This window comes from Musa acuminata, chromosome BXJ3-11, assembly GCF_036884655.1.
Source record: "Musa acuminata AAA Group cultivar baxijiao chromosome BXJ3-11, Cavendish_Baxijiao_AAA, whole genome shotgun sequence".
In the NCBI taxonomy this organism is placed as follows: domain Eukaryota; kingdom Viridiplantae; phylum Streptophyta; class Magnoliopsida; order Zingiberales; family Musaceae; genus Musa; species Musa acuminata.
Window position 1 is genome coordinate 10,797,675 of NC_088359.1, and position 19,633 is coordinate 10,817,307.

At 40.0% G+C, this 19,633-nt stretch overlaps 4 protein-coding genes across 4 annotated transcripts; 1 reads left to right on the forward strand and 3 right to left on the reverse strand.

The window, feature by feature from the left end:
- Window positions 1–1,091: 1,091 nt before the first annotated feature.
- LOC135652569 (phospholipase A1 PLIP2, chloroplastic-like) lies at window positions 1,092–5,542 on the forward strand. Its single transcript, XM_065173587.1, has 5 exons — window positions 1,092–2,234; window positions 2,765–3,283; window positions 3,382–3,441; window positions 3,914–4,330; window positions 4,921–5,542. Exons 1-5 carry the CDS (start codon window positions 1,602–1,604, stop codon window positions 5,350–5,352), a joined length of 2,061 nt encoding a protein of 686 aa, XP_065029659.1. The 5' UTR covers window positions 1,092–1,601; the 3' UTR covers window positions 5,353–5,542.
- Window positions 5,543–7,735: 2,193 nt separating this feature from the next.
- On the reverse strand, window positions 7,736–8,125 carry LOC135652975 (calvin cycle protein CP12-1, chloroplastic-like). The gene has a single exon (XM_065174374.1). It carries the CDS (start codon window positions 8,123–8,125, stop codon window positions 7,736–7,738), a length of 390 nt encoding a protein of 129 aa, XP_065030446.1.
- Window positions 8,126–8,986: 861 nt separating this feature from the next.
- Window positions 8,987–14,174, reverse strand: LOC135652186 (beta-carotene isomerase D27, chloroplastic-like). The gene is made up of 8 exons (XM_065172972.1): window positions 13,883–14,174; window positions 13,726–13,806; window positions 12,832–12,936; window positions 12,609–12,708; window positions 12,382–12,473; window positions 12,188–12,268; window positions 9,517–9,585; window positions 8,987–9,320 (listed from the first exon to the last, which is right to left on the reverse strand). The coding sequence occupies exons 1-8, from the start codon at window positions 14,027–14,029 to the stop codon at window positions 9,186–9,188; spliced, it is 810 nt and encodes a 269-aa protein (XP_065029044.1). The 5' UTR covers window positions 14,030–14,174; the 3' UTR covers window positions 8,987–9,185.
- A 1,255-nt stretch (window positions 14,175–15,429) lies between these two features.
- On the reverse strand, window positions 15,430–19,103 carry LOC103971308 (AP2-like ethylene-responsive transcription factor AIL7). Its single transcript, XM_018820525.2, has 8 exons — window positions 18,508–19,103; window positions 18,259–18,341; window positions 16,993–17,001; window positions 16,821–16,909; window positions 16,517–16,590; window positions 16,381–16,431; window positions 16,199–16,275; window positions 15,430–16,105 (listed from the first exon to the last, which is right to left on the reverse strand). Exons 1-8 carry the CDS (start codon window positions 18,936–18,938, stop codon window positions 15,669–15,671), a joined length of 1,251 nt encoding a protein of 416 aa, XP_018676070.1. The 5' UTR covers window positions 18,939–19,103; the 3' UTR covers window positions 15,430–15,668.
- Window positions 19,104–19,633: the final 530 nt, after the last annotated feature.

Here is a 19,633-nt window from a genome sequence, read left to right on the forward strand (position 1 = left end):
CTATTTTGTTATAGTATTTTCTTGGAATTGCTAAAAAAACACTATAATTGAGTTATTTTAGGTTGATTCCTATATCTAGTATAAAATTATAAGTATTTTTTTAATAATTTTTCGTAATGATAGATAAGCAAATTTATAAGTAAATTTAGAAGATTCATAAGTAAATTTATAAGTAAATTTAGAAGATTCATAAGTGTTTTTTTAATAATTTTTAGTTCATTTTCATCTATTATAGTGTTTTATAATAGGGTTTAAATATTTTTAAAGAACACTGTAATCATATTGAAAAGCATTATAACTCATATAGAAGTCAAATATTTGAAATTTTATTTTTTAAAATTAAAATTACCTATTTTAAACCCAAGGAAGATTCATAAGTATTTTTCTAATATACTTTGAGTCTATTTCCCTCATATTATAGTGTTTTTGAAAATATACCAAAACCACTATAATCACGTTAAAAAAAAATTGTAACTCATATAGAAGTCAAGCTATTTGAATGTTTATTTTTTTTAGACTAAGAATCATACATATTTGAAACCCAGGCAAGGTTCATAATTATTTTTCTCTGTTTTGTAGTAGGGTTATAGAAAAAAGAAATAGACTCAAAATATATGTTAAGAAAGTACTTATGAATCTTGCTTGGATATATGACTTGGAATAATTTTTGGCACATTTTCAAAGACACTGTAACCCTATTACAAACCATTATAACACAAAAAATAGATTAAAAAATACCTATATATATATATATCCTTTTGAAAAAATATTTAGAAAATTATAAGTCCTATATCAGATATATGAATCAACCTAAAAAACCTATTTATATTTATAATACTTTTTAATAATATAAAAAAAAACACTACAATATACTGCAAAAGAATTATAAGTGAGAAACGGTCTATGAGAATCTCAAGAATCGATCTAATTCGATGGATCGATTAATGATTGACTATTCAATCAATCATATATTTAAAATTACACAATAGAGACTACGAAAACTTAAAAAAGAAAGTTTTTATTCGAAAATCACCTAAAATTATTTTTTTGCCTATCCAAACACAACCATTCGGTTGTTGTCTCCCCCAAGAAAAGCCTTTGACTCGGAATCCCGTAAGAAGACGACGAAGATGAATACAACGCAAGAAGAGGAAAAGCCAGCGGCGTTAGCTCACCTGTAAAGGCCCGCTTGCAGCCGACTGAGGACGTGTCCCATCTATCCACTCGCAGCGTGTCCCTTCTTCCCGTCCTCGGTTGCCTCCCCGTGAGAATGCCTCGTGGTTTCAAATCCTCCTACCTGCATCTCTCTCTTTCGAGTCTTAACGTCTCTGTTTCCTTCTCGACCAATCGACAGCGACGGCGGGGAGGTTTGCTGCAGCAGCACGCGTCGAAGAGGAGGCTTCAAAAGAAGTGGGAGGTTTGGGTTCGCGAACGGCGACCCATTCGATTCGGATCCGTTCGAGGCCGGAGGAGAGACACCGAGAGAGGGAAAAGGTCGCTTTTTTTAGCAGCTTCGTTCTTGGCGCTTCCCTTCGGCTCCTCCCTTCCTGGTACAGCAAAAGACGACGTTTTTATCGGTAAAGGTGGAGGCTTTCCGCGATATGGACGGTCTGAGGTTGATGAAGGGTGTAACTCGGCTTGAAATCGCCGTCCGCCGCGACGTTGAGCTTTACGGCCGTCGCCTGCCTGCGAAAGTCGGCGCCTTGGCCCGCGGCGGGAGTGCTATGGAGACGTCGTCGGCTTCGGATCCGCCGTCGGTGTCATCAAGACAGTCGTATGTTTTTCCGCTGCGGATGATGCGGCTGTGGCCGGGCGGTAGAGGAGGACTGATGGAGAAGGGGAGCGAGGAAGCGGGCGCCGAGGACGAGGAGAAGAGGGAAGAGGCGGAGGAAGACGAGGAGGCAGAGGAGGGAGCGGTCTTGGGGGAAAAGAGGGGGAATTGGGTGCAGAATATACTAAGAGTGGGATCGATATGGCCGAGGAAAGAGGCGGCTGCAGCGACCGACAACCGGGAGGAGGAGGCGGCGGTGGTGGAGGAGGGCGATGTGTGCGTCGGGGCAGGCTGCGCCCATGGCTTCGAAGGGTGTGTGGTTGGTGGCGAAGAGGCGGAGAGGATGGCGTTCGATAGGGAGTCGTTCTCTCGGTTGCTCCGAAGGGTGACACTGGCGGAGGCGCGGCTGTTCGGCAAGATGGCTTACCTCTGCAGCCTCGCCTACATCACTCCAAATATCAAGGTACCGACTTGGAAGTTTCGGGTAATTGATTTCTGAGAATATTTGGATTCTTTGCTGCCACCAATTGTTCTTGCGAAGTTTCTTCGATTTTACTGCAAATATAGTGTTTCTGGGGGAAATTTAGGCTCTTTGTTTCTGCAAATTGTTCATCGGGTTCTTAATTTTCCTGCAATTGATTTATGAGAAAATTAGGATTATATGATGCTGTAACCTTAGGAATTTCCAAGAAGGGTTTGGAATCTGTGTAGAGACGTCTAAATGCACGACTTTGTTTTCTGCCAAACTTTTGGTTTTAGTTTTTTAGTTCATGGTTTCACCATTTTCTTTCTTATAAGTCAATGGCTGTCTATTTCATGAATGTCATATTATGTGTGAGGGACGTTTGTCAAGTCAATTTATGAAAGAATTAGAAGGATTGATGAATGAATCCCAACTATATGATGCTTACTGAGTTTTATGCGATGTTTAAGCTTTTTCCAGCGAGAAAATTCTGAGGTCTTGGCTTCAATGTTTGTTTACAAATTCTGCAGCCAAAAGGCCTCCTTAAGCGCTATGCTTTGCGGTTCGTTACCTCTTCATTTGATCAAAGAGGGAAGTCTTCAGCTTCTGATAAAAAGCAGACTCCAGTTCAGGATCAAGAACTCGAGGAGATCAGTCAAGCAGAAGGGAGCAATGAAAAGAGGCAAAATAGTAGTGAAAGGAAGGAAAATGGTACTGGTATAAATGATTTTGTGGCTTATCGAATTGCAGCTTCTGCTGCCTCCTACTTGCAGTCCAAGACACTGGGCATTCTTCCCTTCAATTCTGCTAAATCGGAAACGAGCAAGGATCCAACTGAGGAAAGTGGAGAAAATGAAGAAAAAGGTACAATTAAGAGTCTCAAGGAGATGTCCTTTGTGGCCACTACAAATTCAGTAACCGCCGTGGTTGCTGGGAAGGAAGAGATGAAAGATGCCGTTGCAAAGGACTTGAACTCGGCGAAGAATTCACCTTGTGAATGGTACATATGCGATGACGACAGCAGCAGTACCAGATATTTTGTCATTCAAGTGAGGTTTCTTTTTACATCTTCTAACATTTCTTTTCATGTAGTCATATAGAACACTTTTGGTTTAACTTTGATCTTTAAATTTTCTGGTTCTTTCAGGGTTCTGAATCGCTGGCTTCTTGGCAAGCAAATCTCCTATTTGAACCTATCCAATTTGAGGTGATGCCTATCGATGATGTTTACTACTTAGGTTCTCTTTTGTGCCAGATTTTCTACCTTTTACTTAGACTCTATGATATGGATGAAATATTTTTGTCGGTAGCCCCTAGAAAGTAAGATCTGGTTCCGTCATTGTTGTGGGGCTTGATTAAATCAAACATGAGTTGCTACCTGCCCTAAGTTGAAATTGTTTTTAGACTAACCTAGTATCATGAGGATAATACATTCATAAGCTTTGTCACAATATTTAGTTCCCAAAAGAAGTAATCTTGACTTTGAGCAGCCTAATCAGCTTTTGGACAGGGAAACATCAGTGACTAGGATTTGAGTTGTGGTATGCATTGGTCCTCAGATGTTGTGTTAGCGGGAGTGTTGTACATTGAGCCACATTTTTCCCATATAACCAGTTTGTTTGAATTTGTTTTTTATGTCTATGAGACTTAGCCATTAATATTTTTCTTTTGTGGTCCAGGCTCTAGATGTGCTTGTACACCGGGGAATCTATGAAGTTGCTAAGGGAATGTATCAACAGATGTTGCCCGAGATCAAAGCTCACTTGGAGTCTCATGGTGACTCTGCAACTCTGCGCTTCACTGGCCATTCTCTTGGTGGAAGCCTTGCGCTGCTTCTAAACCTCATGTTAATCATACGTGGAGAAGCACCTGCTTCGTCCTTACTGCCCGTTATAACATTCGGTTCACCATCTATCATGTGTGGAGGTGATTCTTTGCTTCACAAATTGGGTTTGACTAGAAGTCATGTCCAAGCTATAACAATGCATAGAGATATTGTTCCTCGAGCCTTTTCTTGCCACTATCCTGATCATGTTGCTAAGATTCTAAAGGCGGTGAACCACAACTTCCGTAGGCATCCATGTCTAATGAAACAGGTAGAATACATCTGCACCATATAACTTCTTCTGTGTTGATTTGGGTCATATACTTGTCACATCTCATTTAAGATTGAAAGATGCTTTAAAGTGCTTAGCATCCTGATACAACTTATATGTTGAAGGCAATTATGTTATGTCTGATATTTCATGTCAACACTTGACCTGTATTTATTATAATATCAAACTATTGTACTAAATGGTGGATGCTGCCATCAAACTTGTGCCTGCTCTCTAGTTTGCTTGTTAAAGCTTCCATTCGTCGTAGTTATCTTTCGAGTTCAATAATGCTTGAAGGTTGCTATTGGTTCGATAAACAATTTCAACAGAATCTTTGTTTCTGATAATTTCATTTTACCAAATCTATATCATGTTTCTTATGCTTTCATTGGTCTATTCGGTATGATTAATCTTCTGTTTCTGCTTTCAGTCAGAAACCTACATGATAATGGCTATCTGTTTCTGATAAATGCATTGCACCAGATCTATATTATGTTTCTTATGCTTTCATTGGTCTATTCGGTATTGATTAATCTTACTTCCATGAAGCACTGTATCAATCAAACTTCTTTTCTACCTTTTCTCAACAGAAACTGTTGTATGCTCCTATGGGAAGACTATTGATCTTACAACCTGAAGATGAGTTTTCACCTTACCATCACCTTCTTCCACCGGGCAGTGGTCTCTACGTCTTTGGCAATTCATCAACGGATTCAGATGACTCTGAAAGGCTACTGCAGGCTGCACGGTCAGCGTTCATAAACTCTCCCCATCCTCTCGAGATTCTCAGTGATCGCACCGCATATGGCTCTGAAGGGGCAGTGTCTAGAGACCATGACATGCGTTCCTACTTGACGTCTGTCCGTGCGGTGATCCGCCATGAATTAATCCTTATCAGAAAGGTGAAGAGGGAGCGATGCCGCCGCAAGGTCTGGTGGCCTCTTTTGATCGCAGTGGGTTCCGACACCACTAAACGGCATTCCGGCTTTAGCAGCTTTTTCCTGGGGGAAAGGAATCAATGAAGCTATTCGGCTGGCTGATAGCATCAAGGCATGTGCATAAGCTGGTTATCATTTCTTTTCCCTCAATTGTTACTCTTTGGAACATTATTTGTCGTCGTTGTATAATTGTTTTCTGGCTTGCATTCTTTATTCATTGTACATGTTCTTTGAGTAAATTTGGAATTGAAAGAAGAAATACGTTTACGAAAAATAGAGATGGATGTTTTCGAATTGCAGCAGAATTAGATGTCTTTAATCTCGTCATCCACTTGCTAATTGGAATCCTTCCATGGTATTTGTGATATCCTCCATCTGGTCTGCAGAGATGTCCTCTTCATAAGCAAGCTGATGTCAAACAGCTTCTACCTTATTTGTCTTCTTGCATTTTGTCATGATAGCCACATGTACATTCAACTCATACCCGGAATTAACAGCACATTTTCTTTCTTTATTTTTCACATCACATCAGCTCATGATTTGTGCTTTTGCAGAAAAAGGTATATTTGCATTGTGATGCAAGAAAGTTACTCATTAGTGACAATTTGTGTTATGGAAAACAAAATTATATAATACTTTCTGTCACTAAAATATATATTTTTGACTTTTTATAATTCATCGGTCATTATATGTTGGATCACAAATTGGTTGTAATATTGTTGTCATTAGAATATACTTCTTTCGGTCAGATTTATATTTATGTCACTGAATCTTGTTATGGACGGATCATAACAAATTGATGACAAACATTAATCATCACTGAATTCTATTTATACTGATTTGCAATTTTATGATTTGGGATGATGACTTTTTATGTACTAAATTGTACGAGCCTTCTACTAATGTGGGATGGAAGAGGATCAGCAATCTTCTTATTTTTAAGCATGAATATATTTTTTATATAAAAGTAGGAACATATTGTCGTGTGTCGAAATTTGATTATCGATACACCAAGCTCGATATCAAGGAAAAGTGATCCCCCATTCAAGGGGGACTCATTTTCTGACAAACAAATGAAAATATCATCCTATAAATTTCTAAAAATATTATTTTTATTTTTGATCTCAATTATCAAACTATTTCTTCTTTTTTTGTGTTATTCTTGGACGGTAAAAGAATCAAATGATATATGCAGTTTTATCTTTATGTTTTTAATATAAATTTTTTAAGTTTAAGGATCGAGATATTAAAGAGATCTAACTATAAGGGTAATCTATAATTAACCCAAGGAAAAGTTTATCCCTGATTAAAAGGAGACTCATTTTTTGACAAACAAATAAAAATATTATTTTTATTTTTTATCTCAATTATCAAACTATCCCAACACCCCACACACACCCCCCCCCCCCCCCCCCCCCCCCCTCTCTCCTTTTATTTTTATTTTTATTTTTATTCTTCGACAGTAAAAGAATCAAATGATGTATGCAACTTTATCTCTATATTTAAAGAAAAAGATTATTTTAAGATTTCAACCTTGATCTTTTGTATTCCAGTGCTTACAGGAGTATACAAGTGCATTAGCCTTGTTCTTATCATCTGCAAGACAGTGCTATCTTCGGTAGAATACAGGTGCATTAGCCTTGTTCTTTATCATCCGCAAGACAAAGCATTGTCTGTGGTAGAATACAGGTGCATTAGCCTTGTTCTTATCATCCGCAAGACAAAGTGCGGTCTTCGGTAGAATACGGGTGCATTAGCCTTGTTCTTATCATCCGTAAGACAAAGCATCATTTTCGGTAGAATACATATGCATTGGACTGGTTCTTTTCGATCTGTCAAAGAGGAAAGTGCCAAAATTCTGGTCCAGGCTTTGTGTGGCTGAAGTTTCAGAGACAATCTGTTGTCTCGCAGAAGCGTATCGTATACGTCGGAGATTGCTACTCGCACAAGACACCCATACTATGGCAATTCAGACGTTCATCTTTGTCGTGCGTGCAAAGTGTCGCGATTTTAATCATCTCATCATGGTGAACGCAGGATGAATAAAGATTAAAAAAAATTAAGAGATAATAATCTCATATCATAAAGAGTCGGTCGATATTTATTAAGCCTGATCATAACTTAATAATCATGAAGTTTGGGTTAAATTAATAATAACTCAGACTCCTCTTTGATTTAAAAATCGTAACACGACGGTATGGATCCCAAAATGACAACTATTTTGATCAAACAACAATGGCTGTGTTGATCATGAATCCTATAGGGAGAATGGCTCATTTTAATCTACTGAACGCCAACTAAGATCAAGTGTTCATACAAAGAGGATGAAACAACTCCGAAGATTCTGGATTGGAACACAAATATAACTTGGATTGATTCTTAACCAAACAACGGTAGCTGAACTTTTCCTGATACCTCTGATGGATGGATGGATGGATGGATGACTGCTGCTTTACCTCTCCCTCTTCTAATCCTCGTAGGTGCGGCACTCCTCGTTATCAGGGCTGTCCTTGCAGAAGCTCTCGAGGGGGTCGTCGACCTTGAGCTTGTCCCTGGCGTGGCTGGCCGCCGCGCTCAGCTCCTCGACCTCATCCCACGCCGCGGCGCACTCTCCGCTGGCGGCATCTTCCGCGCACGTCGCCTCTGCGTTCTTTATGCTTTCCGCCACCTTCTCCGAGATGTTGGGTGGCATCGAGGGCGCGCTGGCGACGAGACCCGCACGGCGGGAGTTCACTCGGTGGCCGCTGGTCCATGGGGGGAGCCTCGTGCGGGACAATGGCGGCTTGGGGAGCTCTGCCTTCGTGGAGACGAGGACTCTTGGGATGGAGATGCTGATGCCAGCCAGTACCGTTGCCATGGATTTAGCTATGTGGCACAGCGATGGATGGAGTGCAATGGCAGGGAAGGATGCAGCACAACGGTGTTTAATTTGATGAAGACGACGAGGATAGATATCTCTTATCCTCTTTAAGCCAATGGGAAGGTTCCATGTAACCTCAATTAAAGATACCTTAGATTTTTGAGCAATTAATCAGACTCTTCCTACCAATTTATATCCGACCTGCCTTGTGATTAGAAGACATGATGGCTATCTTCTTATTATTGTTGTTGTTATTCTTATTATTATTATTATTATAATGGATAAATGATATGAATTAAAAATTTGTATCATCTCGACACATTCATAACGATTAAAAATTACAATTCACTCGTTGAAATCTAATCACAAATTTGATCTCTAAATCTAAAACGTTGATATCGAACAAGTTGGGTTACGCCACTTGTCTCCTTACCTCTCAGAATAATTTATTTTAATTCAAAATTTTGAGATATAAGAAGACAATCTCTCATGAATTTTATCTCGATTTTTTCTAAATTGTCTATACCATACAAAAACCAACCAACATTAATTTTATTAAATAAAAAAAAAAAGACATGCTACCGCGCATCAGTATGAAAGATTGCTCGAATCCTTCGGAAACATTGGAAGGGGACTCTTATCTAGCTGAAAGTGCTTCAGGTGGTATTTTATTGTACTTGCTTGGTCCAAAAACATTAACTTTTATCCATGTGATAGATACTTTAACAAACTCATTGCTATAATTCAACTGCATAGTGATAAAACTTTGTTAGTAACTGATATACATATGTTAATATATATATTTTTATGTAAAAGTGCTTCAACTTTCATCACTTTACAGAACCATGGATACATACATTCAAGGAACGTGCAACTAATTTTCCAGGAGGAAACAAAAGAATAGGATAGATATATATGTTTGACATTTTTCATGATTTTGTCCAAATATGCCAAGGTGATTTCAAAGTCAATCTACAGATCCTAGCATTCTAAAATTATTTCAAGAGTAAATATACTGAAAATGAGAATTATGGCAAGATAGAGAGTCGATGAAAATTTACACTTTGGGGCATTGCTCAATTTCTCTGCCACTAAGCTCTCTGCGGCGGCTGGCATTTGGGCATATTGCCAAGCAAGGCTCTTGGAGGGCTTTATCACTAGCAGGTGGTGGAGGAGGAACCCCAAAATTGAACTGCAGAATCAAATGAGATTGCAAATTAGTGTTTCGTTAAAAGATCACGGATGTTTATCCTGAAATTGAAATAAGCTAATCATCCTGGCAAAACACTTGTGTTTGCTGAGATACAGACCGTGACCAAAGGATTATGTACATTGGAAACCTAAAGCACAACTGGTGAGCTACAGCAATTGAGCAATGGAAACAGTACCTGACAGCTATAGTCACTAAAATTTGGCTCCATATATAGAGGGACTCCCATAAAGTCTCTGAAGAAAGTCTGAAAAGGTAACAATCAAAAAGTACAACAACAAAAGCAACATTAGGAGCTTCTGTTCCTGTATCCCAACATTATAAGGTCATGAGATATAGGCACTTATATGAACGGAAAGTAGCAAAACTCGATCACTCTTCTTAAAGTATATTATGATGATGAAGCATAAAGCTTATTAACTCATTTTTAAGCACAATGCATGAGTATGGACACTCAGAAAAGTTTTTTTTTTTTTTCTAAAAAAGATACATACTATATTACTTCAAAAGAATGCCTCATTGACTAATGGTTCCCACTTCCCATTACATGCAAGTCCTGAAAGACCAAAGAAGTATCAGGAAATGAAGTATCCATATTGATGTTAACCTTATTTCCCATTGCATAGTTAGCCAACAAATGAGTGATAAAACCAGTCCATTACAGATCTAAACCATGGAAGGGTCCATCCATGGTAAACCTTTTCTAGACCTTTAAAGAAGGGTCTGATTAGTACTCAAATGGATGCATTTCCATGTTCAAATCAATGACTGCGAAACAAAATGTCTTTGAATTGCTTTAAAAGCTGTCAAGTTGGATGTTATTGTTGAATCTCGGATTTTAATGATGAAATCAATTAGTAAAGTGATTGATCTAATCTATATGTTGAGATAAGTGTGCAGGATTAACTACGATAGCAGTAAGGCATAAAGCAGATGTTGTGCCAAAGTAAAAGATTGGACGATACGTCGAAGATTCGGACGATGTGTCGGAAGTTTGCCGGAAGCTCGCCGAGAGTTCGTTGGGAGTTCGCTGAGAGTTCGTCGGGAGTTCGCCGGAAGTTCGTCGGAAATTCGCCGAGAAGTTCGCCGAAAGATCGTCGAAAGAACAATCGACATACCGGACAAAGATTGCTTGTTTAAATATCTTAATCATCGTAGTTAGACCTTAAATTGAGTTAGGATTGAAAGATAATCCCACTAACTCAGTTAGGGGCCAACTGGGCCCTTAACAGGGCTGAACTGGGCCGATTGAACAGCCCATTCAGCACCTGAAGTCACGGCCGACAGTGGCACTGCCTGGTGACTCAATCTCCTAGGTGGTCTGGGCGGTGGTACCGCCAGCAGTTAATGCTGCCAGGTAGTAGTATCGCCAGAGCTCGGTCTCTGAGCTCTGTCAGGCGATCGTACCGCCTAGACTAAGCGATGGTACCGCCCAATAATGGCGATGGTATCGCCAGTACCCTGAAAATCCAGGATGAGACACTTTTTTGCTCCAATTTTGAAGCCATTGAGGCCCATAAATACCCCACCCTTTTCTGCATGAAAGGGCACGAAAGTGTGAACAAAATATTGAAGTCTTAGTGTTGTGATCATTCAAGAGAGGTGTGAGCCTTGTAAGGGTTATCTCCTAAACCCGTGAAAAGGAGAAAGCGCTGTAAAGAGGGTGGTTGGTCTTCGCCCATTGAAGGAAGACCATTAGTAGATGCTGGTGACCTCGACGGAGAAGGAATCAAAAGTGGATGTAGGTCACAACAACCGAACCACTATAAATTCCAGTGTGCTCATTTTCATTCTGCTTTTTACTACTGCTATTATTTTCTAAGTTAACTGCTAGTTCATTTACTCTAAAGTCAAGCACTTTCCGAAATTGGTTTTCAACGAACGAATATCTTACAAAATCGATAATTTTTTCGCTGCAATAATTCACCCCCCTCTCTTAGTACCGCTCTTGATTCTAACAGTTATACCTAATCTTAAGGAACCAAAAGTAACTGTGACTAAAGGCTTGAAGCACACTACTGATATTTTTCTATAGGTCCTCGCCCGTAAAGATCCAACAAGAGATCCAACTGTGACAATCTTATCTGGATATCATGGCGCTTATATTAGCATCCTAACAAATAAAAACATAATCTTTTTATAATAGTATAAATCTCAGCATCTTGCAAGTGGTGCTTCACAAAAAACAGTACACTCAAATGCGTATTGGTTGGAAGCTAGGGCTTAGGAGGTTATATTTCGTAAAATTATCTCACCAGTTCCTTCTACTTGGCTATCAGTAAATGGTAATATATAATATCTTAATAAAAGCACTTTGGCAACAACTTAGAGACAATAAGATAAACAACTAAGTGCGTCCAACACTTCTGATGTCATTTTGTTGTGTCATTTAATTTTCCATGTAGTGATTCACACAAATATGATACATGCCATGCTAGTATAGAAGCCTAGTGAACTTTTGTCTACGATCGTGTAACCCAATAAATCAATGCAATTAGTGAAGGCCCAGAATAACCTTTAAAGCAAAAAAAATATAGGGAACAAGCAGAGTAACGACCCCTAGCTATTCCAATCATACAAGAGGTGTATTTAATTTATCGGGCATGTCTTAAGTAATATATTATCTCAAACTACTAAGTCATACAGCTATAGCCTATTTGAATTGCAAGATGTGCAGGGAACAAACGTTTGGATGGGATCACATTTCATGATTTCTTTCTACTCATTATACAAGGAGACAAATCCAATTTTAGTTGGACATAGAAAATGGAAGAACTTCACATAAAATAGATGAGGTCATAGAGATAATGGACAGAAATTACATATCATATTTTGCAAAGGCACCAAACCTGTGTTGGTAGTTTGCATGTGTTGACACAGACTCCCAGACATTTACTTTCTTCAAGATACTTGCATCTTTCCACAAAGACCTAAATGAAGATATTCACAAGGAATTAGACCAATATCAACGCAGGAGTTGCACAAGTAAAGCAAAGAACTGAGACTTATAGCTAAATGCAAAATTCTCGGATACAGAGATTACCCCACTACTGCAGGAGGACCCATCAGCAAGATCAACAGAATTAACTGAACAAGGGCCCATCAGCCATTGACACAACATTGCTGTTGCTCTTGCTTAAGAATACAAAAAGTCAAATTGTTTAAAAAAGAAATTGGAAAGAGAAAAGATTTCAGATGGTAAGCATGATCACTGCACTCAGCACCAAAAGTATATCTAAACAAGAATTAGAACTATAAGCATCGACTTACCAAGCATCATGGAAGCTACTTTCCCACCATTAATTGGTGCTATAAGCATCTTAAACAGATCAAGCAAGAGTGGGGGAAACAAAGATACAAGAACCCGAACCTGCCATTCATTGTGATTGTTATGGTACCATAACATCTTTGCATGATAATAAGAATTGTCAATCAGAATAAAATTGTTGTTGTATAGAAAAAAATAAAGTGCACATGAGATTGCTCTGAATACCGCTGATCGCTCAGTCTCTGAGATGCTTTTTCCCTTAATCATAAGATGATTTGCAACTTCAATAAGTCCAACATACCCAGGCTTCTCTGAATCCCATCCAACCTCCTATAGCTTTTTAAGAATCAAAACATTGTCAGAAGAATTCTAGCACAAGGAAAAAAAAAATCATTTTCATGACCTCTTAGAATTACAAGATTATATAAAGGCAAAGAAAAGGAAACAATGGCATACCAGCTAGAGAGATGGAAATATTATATACCAACCAATGGAGTGTTGACTTGTGTAGCATATTGCAAATTCTCATCTCCCTAGCACTTTTAACAATATGCTCATGTAATCTTTACATCCATTAGGAAGAAAACTCTAAAGCTCAAAGATAAGCTGAAACTATAAGTTCCCTTAATCTTCAATCAAAAATGAAAAAAAAAAAAAAAGAAGCATTGAAGTCTCTAGATTTTCTCTGATAACCAAAACAACGTCACTCTTAAGATTGATTTGATCTAAAGTACATTTAGCAGCAGAACTGTAATACAAGAAAATAGTTTTTCAGCATGGTAATTCTATTATATCAATAACAATATCATATCAACAACTTAGTTCAAAGGTTCTATATCACATTCAAGATCATTTCAATTACTAGGTATGATAGGTGCAATGAAAGGACCAATTTCCTGATTTAACTAGCAAAAATTCCGGAACTAATTTTAGGTTTCTATATGGCATCATCCACCAGCATCCTAAAGAGGAAAAAGAAACATCTTAGAGATGCGTTTGTTTCAACCATTATTTCTACAACCGTACAGCAAAACGATTGGATATTCAAATCCCTGATTCGAGCAACATGTACAAATGTGATACATGAATCCGATTTCAAAGGCTCGAACAGGAGCTCACCTGCACCATTTTCTTCCTGAAAAACTGAAGGAGCAGAGCATCAAAGGGGCCGGGCTTGTACTCGGACCTGGGCATGTCAATCTGGAGACCCCCAAAGAAACGCAACGAATCAGAAAAGACATTAAATCAAAATGGAATCAATCAAAGGCCAACGAACCTGCTGAGAACCAGCTGGAGAACATAGAATCCGGAATCTAGGGATTCCGTGGACCCGTTCATGGCGAGGAAGAGGCGGTGGCGAGGAGAGGGAGAGAGAAGGAGAGACGGACACCAACAGAGCATTCATTGGATTGGAGACGAACATCCGGTAGCAACGGAACCAGCGGACCCTTTTTGTTTGCGAAAAATCGACGACATGAAATTACCAGTGTACCCATACCTTTGTTGGAAATCCTCTCTCATTATAATAAAGCTTCTGCGAGTCTCCGATATCGGCTTCCAGCTTGGCGACGAGAGCCTCCATCCGGCGCAAAGGCAATCATCGATAACGAATCAACATTATACGCATTAAGCCCTAAAACCTACCTACAGATGGTGAAACCAGACGCCGTACCGTCATGAGGTGGCTGGTGATACGATCTGGGAGCAGGGAGACGGTTGAGCAGCGGCGGAGGAAGACGTGCTTGGGGCGCCGCCTTCACGCCGGTGACAAGCCGTGCCACTCTGGAACGCCGCTTCTACAGTCCAACACTACGGTTAAAAGGGCTCCGCCTTTTGGAGCCTTTTACCAGAATAGGTGGTTTCCCTTCTCGAAGAGCAGTCCTATTTATCAGAGTTCTCTTTTTTCGACTTTTCAATTTTATATTGAACTTCCTTTTTTTCTCTTTTGGTTTGGTTCAACAAATTTCATATAGATTCAAATTCAAATAATTTTAAAATTTTATTTAAAACAATCTTATGAAATAAAATTCGAATTTTATCATAAATAAATATATATATATATACACATATATCTACATAAATTTCCGATATCTATACTTTTAACTAATGTTACAGTATATTTTTAAATTTTTGTTATTTTATAAATCTTTAATTTATTATTAATATTTAAATATACTGAACAAAAGATAAAGACCTAAATAAATATTGTTCTAACTTCTATAATTTTCAATAAATTTAACATTTTATTTTTTTATTGTTATTTTGTTTTAATTATTAATTTGGTTCGGCTTAATTGGTTGGATCAATTCGGTTCTTAACTTATTGAAACGAACCAAACTAGAGAGTAAAGAAAAAAATAAAAGAGATGTAATATTAAGATTTTAAAAAGCAGGGGCAACCTCAGAAAAAAAAAAAATGGAACCTTGAGAAAAGCAAAAATCCAATAATAATAATAACTCACTTTAGCATAAAAACTCGCTTTCCATCCACTTTTTAGAACACTATTTAGGTATGTTAACAAATATGAGAAGCTTTGAGAGAAAGAAACATTAAATGAGAATGTTCTTTCACAATAAATTGCTTGAAATCAATGGTAAAAAAAATGCTTTTAGCTATTTAGGCTATTCAATAAACATGTATTATTTATGTGTCTCCATATTCATATTCCAGATATTGTAATGCATCCTATCCAGGGTTCAGATATTCAAGTCATATTCATTAAAATACATATATAATATATTCAAATTTCTCATATATAATAGATTCTCACAAATGAACCATCACAAGTCAAATTTCTCATATATAATAGATTCTCACAGATGAACCATCACAAGTCCCCTGATAGATAAAACCCCAGTAAGGTGGATCACAACTCTCACAGTAAACACAATCAGTACTTGGAGAAGGTTGCATGTACACACATCATTCAGTTAAAAGTAGATCCATGTTCCATTGATGATAATATCACTTGATCTACACAAAATAGCATGGATTTTGTCCAATGTCAAAAAGATCAGTGAGCTTAGCAGGTCAGATATATCACACATCCACAAAGACTACAATCACTGAGATGGAAGGTGTGTCAATTGGAGGATGCCACTCCCCAAATCTTGCTGATTGTGATATTGGTTTTTGTGTTGATCTTTGGCCGCCAAGAGATAATTGTTTTGATCGCATTCATCGAAGTCATTCTCTATGAAACTGCAGTAGGACAGACAAGGCGAGAAGCCAGAAGGACCATGAAACTGCATAAGGTTGTGGAAGAGAGTTGCTGGCACAAAGTTGAGATGCTGTCCTTTGTCCGATTTGTCAAGAGGGAGCTGATCTTGGTCAGATTGGAGGGACTGTTTGATTCGTTTAGCTGATGCTCCGATCGGTAGCTCGGTGTTTGCGATAGCTTCCACATCATATCTGCTGAGCTCAAAGTTGGTAACAGCATTTGCACCGCGAAACTTGATCGCCGCTACGTCATATGCTTCGGCTGCTTCTTCCTCGGTTGCTATCGACGAATCTTGATCGGTTTAGTGTCATCATCCAATTCAGGACCGAAATGAAAGAATTGAGATGGCGATAAAAAGAAGTAAAACCGCACCAAATGTTCCGAGGTAAAGATCCTTGTTGCCTGCAACACGGCCTATCCTTGCCTGCCACCGACCATGTTGATGATGCCTGATAAATCACAACAAAAAAATTGCCTTAGAAGCAGTTCTCTTTGGAATTTTGCATGACATCAATGAGAATCTAATAATGTTTTCAAAGAATTGAATCTCTTGCCTTGTCACCCCTCTGTAGATGGAAGCACCCCTAGAGAATCCACTGCTTTTTCTACAAGACCCAAATAGAAACTAGATAAGAATATGTGACAATGCAGTTACAGAGGCAGCTAGCACAAAAAAATTCAGGACTTCACCTTCTTATTGATGCAATAAACTCTTGTTTAGTCATGCACTTCATCTCCTCAATCTCCCTACTATAACAGCTTACCTGCAAAAGAATAAAAAGAATAAGGGAAAATATCTAAATTGAGTGTTCTTTAAGAGGATTCCATACTTCGACAACATAAAACAAAGAAATTATGCAGTTCACAGCATTAAGTTACCATACAATGGATATGGATCAAAGAGAATGAACATAAACATTATAATATATTGTTATGTTTAATTAGGGCAATATTAACAGCGTAAACAAGGATGAATTCTCAGTGGAAACATTACCGGGAAGTTGGTTGTAGCAGTAGGACCCCAATACTTTAAAGCTGCAAGATCATAAGCCCTTGCTGCTTTTTCTTCTCTGTCGTATCCACCTGTGTCACATTGAAGTTAGATCAGTATTCTAATTCATATCCAAAGACCGTAAACACAACTCAAGAAAGCAAGGATATCTCACCCAAATACACTGGAGATTAGCCACAAACATCACCAATTGATCACATCCCCATGCAAAAAAGGATGGAAATTGTGTCAGAAAAATATCGGTTACAGCCAAAAGCATTTTTTTGCAGGTCTTCATCATGTACTTTCCAGAAAAACAATAAACATTGCCCGCATCTAAAACCATCAAGTGGCATGAAGATACTAGCACTCAGATTTTCTTAGAAACAGATGGAACATGGAAATAGTAAGAACTATATTTTAGACTAAAGCTTGCATGAGGATGATATCTTAAATCAACATATTATATTATTATCAGATGTTATATGATCTTTAGGCATTTTGGGGACTGGCGCTCATACGACGGCCAAGCAAAACTAGGAGCACTATATGACGTAGTACAGATATGCATCACACTAAAGGTTAATGTGATTGAAAGGAGTGTGAGAGTAGAATGACTGGTGGGTGATCAGATGCATCTGAATCCCAGTCACTGTGACAGAGAGCAGAACCACCGCTGGTGTTCATGATCTAGTGAAGTGACTCATGGGGAACTTCGGTGGGCTTCAGCTCCAGTCAAAGATACTGAGGCAGGAGCTGTCGACATGCAGCAAAGTCCCCACCCCCCACTGAAAAGGGCAGTCAGTGTACTCTTTTCCGTCAGTGAAAGGACGCGACCCCGTTCTTTTCCCCGCAGATAAAAGAGCAATGTGTCGTCACATCAATCTCACTCGCTCAAATACGCTCTCTACCTCTCGCCTCCCAAACCCAACTTTTCAAGGCGTCCATGATGCGAGCTTTGACGGACGCTTTTCTCATCGGTACATACACATGCACAGGTGACCTGCGTGTACGTCTCCCTGTACATGGCACGGCGACAAGGTGACATGCCAGGCCTTGACTGGCTCAGACCGTGGAAGCGGCGGCATCTCACGGACAAAATGCAAGCCAGTGATCGCAGCAGCCGTACCGCCATGGCGGTACCTGCAGCATTTGCCATCAATGATGCCCTTGTCCATCACCTGTCTCTGCTTCAGGCCATTACAAGCTACGACTGCAACGTAGTAGCACACCCTCACAAGCTTACATGATCTGCATCCCAATCTAGCTGGAAGTAATGATGGCATGCGAGAACAATCCATTTGGTCTTAGAAGATTAAATCTGAAACATGCATGCGGCGGAGCATTGCAGCAGCTAGTATTTTGGCTTCGAGGGGGAAGGGAATGCGCACACATATATGTGGAGGAGGAGGAGTCGAGGGAAGAAAGGCGGCAGGTATACCTTGGCGCCCCTTGCGCTTCTGGCCCTCCCTCTTGCACGTGTTATCCCACAAGTGCGCCTCATACCTTCCGGTCCACCTGTGCCTGCGGGAAACAAGAGACACAAGCACGCATGCACGCGTGCGCCGATTACACGTGAACTGTGAACAGTTTTCTTCCCTCAAAAAACCCTAAGCGTGCGATCAACTAACGATGAAGTGACTCCTACAACCCATCTGTGTAATTAACTAAGTATGACGCGAAGTGTCACCTGGTCACTCCTCTGTACACCGACGTCCTGTGACCAGCTGCCGGCGGCTGCGGCGGCGGCACCAGCGTATTCTCCAGCCCCGTAGATGGCGCCGACGAGGAGTCGTCGACCGCGCGGAGATCCTGGATGAGGACGGTGCTGACGGACGACGTGTCCTGGCCGTCGACGGTCAGGGTCTCAGAGCAATGCGCGCCGCTGTCCCCGCCGAGGAGATCCTCCAGCTTCAGCTCCGTAGACGCAGGCGCGGGAGGCGGAGGGAGGAAGTACTGGTAGTTGTAGGCGACGGCGCAGTCGTTATCGGAGGAGGCCTGCAGATCGAATCCGCAGGGGCGAAGAAGCATCTCCATCGGTGGCAGCCCGTAGGAGATCCAGTTGTGGCCCGTCTCTAATCCTCTCTCTTCCCCCTCGCTCTGCAGAGTAACTCTTAACATATCAAACGGGTATAGTCGGATCAAATCTATTTGCTCGGGTTGCTTGAGGAGGTCCGTTTGTGGACCGACAGAACTCGCGGAGAATGAAATGGGATGAGGGCGTGGCCGTTTATGAAGGGCAGAGAGAGAGAGAGAGGGTTTGGGTTTTGCTTTGCTCTCAGTAGTAGCAGTATTATTTGACGAATACATTTGATGTGTATATATATAGGGATATATGGGGGCTTTACATGACTGATGGAGTGCGCTCCGCTTTTTCGCGGGGCAGCAGCCGCTGCTGCAGTCAAGGAAATCTGTCGTAGCTTTGCGGATGTTCGGGCGGCGAAGCGAAAGAAAGCAAGACTCTTCTCGAGAGAGAGAGAGAGAGAGAGGTAAAGCGGAGAAGAGAAGTGCTTTTTGTGGTACCTCCAATGGAAGATGACGGAGGGAGCGTGAGCAGGGACGTGGAGCTGTATGCATAAGATCATCTCATCTCTTACGCACGCGAAAACATGTACCCAGCAAAAGAACCTGATGCGTTGGCCTACGTGTCGGTGACGCGGTACGACGTTCTGTATAGTTGGTGTTGAGACTGCTTCTTCGACATTTGCAGGAAACGACTTCGACGTGTTCCACATATGCGAGGTCCAAGAAATTATCAGATGGGTCTCACATAAGTTTAATTCTGATCCTAAGGGGTACTTTTATTCTGGACCAAA

Excerpts from the sequence above, each read along its gene's own strand:
- LOC135652186 (XM_065172972.1), bottom strand. The coding sequence starts at position 14,029 with ATGTTCGTCTCCAATCCAATGAATGCTCTGTTGGTGTCCGTCTCTCCT. Across the intron at positions 12,709-12,831 it reads CAGAGACTGAGCGATCAGCG|GTTCGGGTTCTTGTATCTTT; the intron begins GTATTCAGAGCA and ends AATGAATGGCAG. Across the intron at positions 12,474-12,608 it reads AGTAGCTTCCATGATGCTTG|CAAGAGCAACAGCAATGTTG; the intron begins GTAAGTCGATGC and ends TGTATTCTTAAG.
- LOC103971308 (XM_018820525.2), bottom strand. The coding sequence starts at position 18,938 with ATGTTAAGAGTTACTCTGCAGAGCGAGGGGGAAGAGAGAGGATTAGAG. Across the intron at positions 16,591-16,820 it reads CTGCTACAACCAACTTCCCG|GTAAGCTGTTATAGTAGGGA; the intron begins GTAATGTTTCCA and ends ATTCTTTTGCAG. Across the intron at positions 16,276-16,380 it reads ATCTACAGAGGGGTGACAAG|GCATCATCAACATGGTCGGT; the intron begins GCAAGAGATTCA and ends GTGATTTATCAG.
- LOC135652569 (XM_065173587.1), top strand. The coding sequence starts at position 1,602 with ATGGACGGTCTGAGGTTGATGAAGGGTGTAACTCGGCTTGAAATCGCC. Across the intron at positions 3,284-3,381 it reads CCAGATATTTTGTCATTCAA|GGTTCTGAATCGCTGGCTTC; the intron begins GTGAGGTTTCTT and ends TGGTTCTTTCAG. Across the intron at positions 4,331-4,920 it reads ATCCATGTCTAATGAAACAG|AAACTGTTGTATGCTCCTAT; the intron begins GTAGAATACATC and ends TTTTCTCAACAG.
- LOC135652975 (XM_065174374.1), bottom strand. The coding sequence starts at position 8,125 with ATGGCAACGGTACTGGCTGGCATCAGCATCTCCATCCCAAGAGTCCTC.